This window comes from Zea mays, chromosome 5 (genome assembly GCF_902167145.1).
Source record: "Zea mays cultivar B73 chromosome 5, Zm-B73-REFERENCE-NAM-5.0, whole genome shotgun sequence".
Taxonomy (NCBI): Eukaryota; Viridiplantae; Streptophyta; class Magnoliopsida; order Poales; family Poaceae; genus Zea; species Zea mays.
The window spans coordinates 102268598-102274157 of record NC_050100.1 but is presented as its reverse complement, the minus strand read 5'-3'; the positions used below and the strand labels follow the sequence as shown (position 1 = coordinate 102274157).

Below are 5560 nucleotides of genomic sequence, written 5' to 3'. Positions count from 1 at the left end.
AACGCTATGGAGCCTATGTAAACCGGCGGCGCCAGCCGGCAAGGAAAGCATCATCAAAAGAAAGAAAATCAAAGCTATATATAAAATTGGAAAAAGGAGAAGAAGGTAAGCGAGAAAAAAGTTGGGAAAGAAAATGAAAGAAGGAAGATCGAGAAGAAAAAGGCAAGGCGGGCAGGGATGGTGGTGGTGGGAGGCGAGCCGCGAGCGGGTGGGGGTGGGGTGGGCGTCGTGGGCGGTGGCAGCGCAAACAAGCAAGCCTTCCAATTAACTCGTTCCCACCTTCCCCTCCTCCCCTTCTCCTTCCTTCACGGATTCCCAAATACTCGCTTCCAATACCAATTCTCCGATCCCCGTTCGTTCCCGCACCCTCGCGCTCCGCTGATCCGGCGGCATGCGGCGCCGCGGCGTGGCGGCGGCTGAGGCGGACGGTGACGTGGAGTTGCGGTTCCGCGGGGTGCGGAAGAGGCCGTGGGGCCGGTACGCAGCGGAGATCCGGGACCCGGCGAAGAAGGCGCGCGTCTGGCTCGGCACATTCGACTCCGCCGAGGACGCCGCCCGTGCCTACGACGCCGCAGCGCGGATGCTGCGCGGGCCCAAGGCCAGGACCAACTTCCCGCTCCCCGCCGCAGCCGCCCTCCACCACCACCACATGCCCGCTGCTGCCGCCGCAGCAGCTCCACCATACACAACATATCCCACCGCCACGGGCGTCTCGACGCCGCCGGTCGCCAGACCGGCTTGCAGCAGCCTCAGCTCCACCGTGGAGTCCTTCAGCGGCGCGCGGCCGCGGCCCGTGCTCCCGCCGCGGTTCCCTCCGCCGTCGATTCCTGATGGCGACTGCCGCAGCGACTGTGGTTCCTCGGCCTCGGTCGTGGACGACGACTGCACGGACGCGGCCGCCTCTGCGTCGTGCCCCTTCCCGCTCCCGTTCGACCTCAACCTGCCCCCAGGCAGCGGCGGCGGAGCCGGCGTCGGGTTTTACGCCGATGAGGAGGATGAGCTCAGGCTCACAGCGCTGCGGCTGTGACGTCGAGCTCAATCGAGCCGCTGCTTAGAAAGAGGAAAAGGAGAAAAATATTTGGTTCTTCCCTTCTCTCGTAGCCGACACGAACTCTCCATCCACTACGATGTTGTTGTTTACTTGATCTGATTATGATATTTGCCTGAATCCTAGTCAACTTACCTGCATGCATGCTTGCTTGTTTTCTGGCGATTGAGGATTATCGCCAAACGCCAAATCTTGCAGCAGCTGTTGTACTGTAATATATCAACATTTTACTTACTTCCTCTTATGAGGAAAAAGACAGATAAAGTAACTTATTTCAATCTTTAGCTACATTTTGCCTTCTTGTTTTTGTTTGGGATTGGGGAACTGAAACGAAAATCATTCAAACGGAATGGCCAAAATGTTGAGATCAAAGTTGTGTTGAACAAATGAAGTTCAACCACATTTCAACTTCTATATTTCTTCATTCTCAAATACCATGAACAAATTTACTTTGTTTTTCTTTGAAGACCATAAACTTACTTTACTCCTAAATTTCTGGTGCTTGTGCTACTAACCTGTTGTTTACAGTGATCCACGATTTTAGTTTGTATTATTACTAATGCATTATAGCAGTTTCCCCTAACAGAACAAATAACGTTCTTTTTTTTCTGTTTAGATTGATGCTTCTGTTTGTGTCATTGAAACTAAATTTAGCGTCTAACTTTTGATTTCTTAAGTTGTAAACAACATTGACTACAAATAGTGGGTCTTTTGGAATCTGGAACCAAAACAGTTCCCATCAAAGATTTGGAATATGGTTATGCATTAAGGAGGTGTTTGAATGCACTAGAGATAATAGTTAGTGGCTAAAATTAGTTGAGACATCCAAACACCCTAGCTAATAGTTTAGCTATTAGTTATTTTTGGTAAATTAGTTAATAGTTAGGTAGTTATTTGTTAGCCAGCCAATTCTACTAACAATTTTTAGCCAACTAATTATTAGTTCTAGTGCATTCAAACACCCCCTAAGCATTAGCTGAAACATAGAGTCATGCTGAAAGTAGAAGTGCTGTAACTCTTTACCGTCCCATGGCACGTCTTGCACATTCATATAGCATCAAGATGCTGAGTTATTTGCAGGATCAACTACTACAACTTTTAAAGCATTGCTAATATGATAATATCATCAAGCGTGGTGGCATATCATAAAAACTGGAAGGTATTTAGATATACTTCCCTATCGTTGGCAGTTTCTTCTGCCTGTTGTTTATATTTAATAACGAATTTATCAAATGTTCTTACATCTCAGGTCAGATTTGTTCTGCCATTTATGCATTGGAGGATGGTGCTGCAATGCTAGTCATATTCTCTCTTGTGGTTTGGAAGCAGGAACAAATGTTGTGACCCTTGTAGATATTGTTTGGTTACCTTGTTATGCAATACTATAGTTGCTTGGAGTGACATTTTAATTACAAAGGATGAAGCTCTGTTTGGAAGTGATCTTTATGGTCCTACCTCTTCTACACACAAATTTTAGATTTCATCAAAAAAAATATGGCAAAGGTTGCCTAGTTGTATTGAAAGCAAGGGAATATGGCATTGTTTTTTTTAAATGTTATGCTATTGGATATTGATTGTGCTGGTGGTTAAGACTAGTAATGTACACTCAGGTTCAGGTTGTTTGGAGAATGGACATTCTTAAGTTTAGCACCATTTCTTAGAAGCACCGTTACTTTCTTGATTTGTGTTTTTTCATGTCATCTATAAATATTTTACTCACTGAAATAACGACGTAAAAATAAACCTTTTATTTTGAGAATCTTAAATAATTATTACTATAGCATTTTTCTGGCAGCTTCTGCTTGCATACTGCTTGATAATGACTTTTGGAGCCCCTGCCCTGAACACACCATGACGGTGCCCTCATGTGATCATACTGTAAATTGCAGTCCCCTCTACTAATTTGTTGGGGGCTAGAGGACCAATCGGTGAAAGGGGTGTAGGCGCAAGAATATCATAGAACTTGCTAGTTAGAGGCACTCGTTTGTTGTCTTAAACCCAAAGAGCTATGGTGTCGTTTGAAAGCAGTGTTGTAAAATTAGAGAAATAAGTTACATGCTTCTATTATATTTAAATATATTAAATATATTAATTTTGAATAAAACAAGCATATAATTCAGATAAATGCCATATGTAATTATAGCAGCAATGAACAGTGGCAATTTTAGGATATGTAAACATATAAAATAGCTGCTGAGGTTCATTTCAAAATTAAACATGGCTCGTAGATAAAGAAGGCAGATTAAACACATAAACACAATTGTTTATTTTTTTATATTGCTCTCAAAATAGCGGGTTGCTGTAATAAACAGCCCTCCAACGCTAAATGGTGATTAGGGATCCTCGACTAACGTGACAGTCTAATCTTACCAAATCAGGGTTTTAGATCAGATGTAATAAGCCTAATAATCAAGTATAAATACTAATAGTAAGGAGCTGTGAACTAAATAATATAACATAATTTAACACAGGTAAACAACCTTAACAAATATAGATATAATTAGGCACAAATAAATAATTGATGCTGAAATTAACAACACACTAAAACCCAGACTGTCACGTTGTCTCACTACACCGCTATTATCATTGAGCAATCAAATCCACCCACAAATTGCGCAATCACACCCAAGTTAAAAATACTAGCAGATTGCACAAAATTATTCAATAAATATAGAGAGGCAACGGGTAACTCACAACACGTAGATTGTCTACGTGGCAAGACCAGCTCAGCGAACACAAGGTTCTGTTCCAGAAAACTAATTCTGCCGCCCACGTCCGGGCCTACACAGCTGGAGGTTGATGGAGATACTGGAGCCGCTGCCGGAGCCGAGGGAGACGTCCATGGCACCAGCCAGAGAAGAGGAACACCGCGCAGCAGAGAGCCCAAGCACCAGGCCACGGCGGACAGAGATCAGAACAGATAGAGCACCACACAAGTGCACTGTTAAATCAACGGAGCACAGGAGAACCTCGCTGCACAAGAACAGCACCACCTCTACCAGCTTCCAATCACCACCAGCGATTAACCACAGGAACACTAGGGACCTGTCGGCGTTTCGGACCCGGGGGGTCCCTGGACCGATGAGTAAATGTGTCGCTGCGTGTCCCAGCCCAGATGGGTTGGCGCAAGATGGAACACAAGAGGGAAACGCGGCTCGTGTTATCTCGCACCAAGGGGGGTGCTCGTAGTAGGGGTTAAAAGCGTTCGCGAGAGAGAGAGAGAGAGAGTGAGCCCGTTCGTTTGCTCGTCCCTCCGCGCGACCCTCTCGCATGAAGGCCCTGGACCTCCCTTTTATAGATGCAAGGAGAGGGTCCAGATGTACAATGGGGGTGTAGCTAGACGCTAACGTGTCTGGCAGGGAAGTGCCTGAGCCCTGTGTACATGCCAACGTGGCTGTCGGAGAAGTGCTTGAGCCCTACGTAGGCGATAACGTGGCCATCGGAGAAGTGCCTGAGCCCTGTAGAAGCACAGCTGTCGGTGCTGCTGGGATCCTGTTGACGTCTCCTTGCTTCCATAGGGTGTTGAGAGCCACCGTTGTCATGAACGCACGCGGGGAGCCATCATTGCCTGTTACCGGGACGAGCCAGATGGGACGCCGGTCTTGTTCTCTCGTAGCCAGAGCTAGCTAGGGGTAGGGTAATGATGTATCACCTGTGGCGCGGTCGGTCCGAGCCCAGGGTCGGGCGAGGCAGAGACTTCTCCTGAGGCCGAGGCCGGGGTCGGGCGAGGACGCGATTCCTCCCGAGGCCGAGGCTGAGGCTGAGTCTTGGGGTCGGGCGAGACATAGACCTCCTCCCGAGGCCGAGGCCTAAGGTCGGGCGAGGCGGAGCTTCCTTGTGCGCCCGAGGCTGAACTTGCTGTTGTCAGCCTTGCCCGGGTGGCTGGCACAACAGTCGGAGCGGGGTGAGCGGCGCTGTTTTCTTGTCAGATCGGTCAGTGAAAGGGCGAAGTGACTGCGGTCACTTCGACCTTGCCGGCTGAGGCACGCGTGTTAGGATAAGGTGTCAGGCGATCCTCGCATTGAATGCGCCTGCGATACGGTCGGTTGGAGAGGCGATTTGGCCAAGGTTGCTTCTCGACGAAGCCTGCTCGAGCTGGGCCTCGGGCGTGCCGAGGGTGCGCCCAATGCCTGAGGAGGCCCTCGGGCGAGACGTAACTTCGTCCGGGACTACAGTTCCCGCCCGAGGCTGGGCTCGGGCGAGGCGAGATCACGTCCCTTGGGTAGACGAAGCCTTGACTTGAACCGTGCCCATCAGTCTTTGCGGTTTGTGCTGAGGGTGGTTACCAACCGTGTTTAGGAGTGTTGGGGGTACCCCTAATTACGATACCCGACAGTAGCCCCCGAGCCTCAAAGGGAGTGTTGGTACTCGCTTGGAGGCTTTGCCGCACTTTTTTGCGAGGGGACCGGCCTTTCTCGGTTATACTTTGTTCTGGTGGGTGCACGCGAGGGCACCCGCCGGGTGTAGCCCCAGAGGCCTCGGAGGAGTGGTTTGACTTCTCTGAGGTCTTAA

General features: G+C 48.7%; 1 protein-coding gene across 1 annotated transcript; it reads left to right on the top strand.

Annotated features, from left to right (window-relative positions):
- Positions 1 to 235: 235 nt before the first annotated feature.
- Positions 236 to 1328, top strand: LOC100283213 (uncharacterized). The gene has a single exon (NM_001156115.2). It carries the CDS (start codon positions 392 to 394, stop codon positions 1025 to 1027), a length of 636 nt encoding a protein of 211 aa, NP_001149587.2. The 5' UTR covers positions 236 to 391; the 3' UTR covers positions 1028 to 1328.
- The last annotated feature ends 4232 nt before the right edge of the window (positions 1329 to 5560 follow it).

Bases quoted from the DNA above. Each gene is read 5' to 3' on its own strand.
- LOC100283213 (NM_001156115.2), top strand. From the start codon at position 392: ATGCGGCGCCGCGGCGTGGCGGCGGCTGAGGCGGACGGTGACGTGGAG.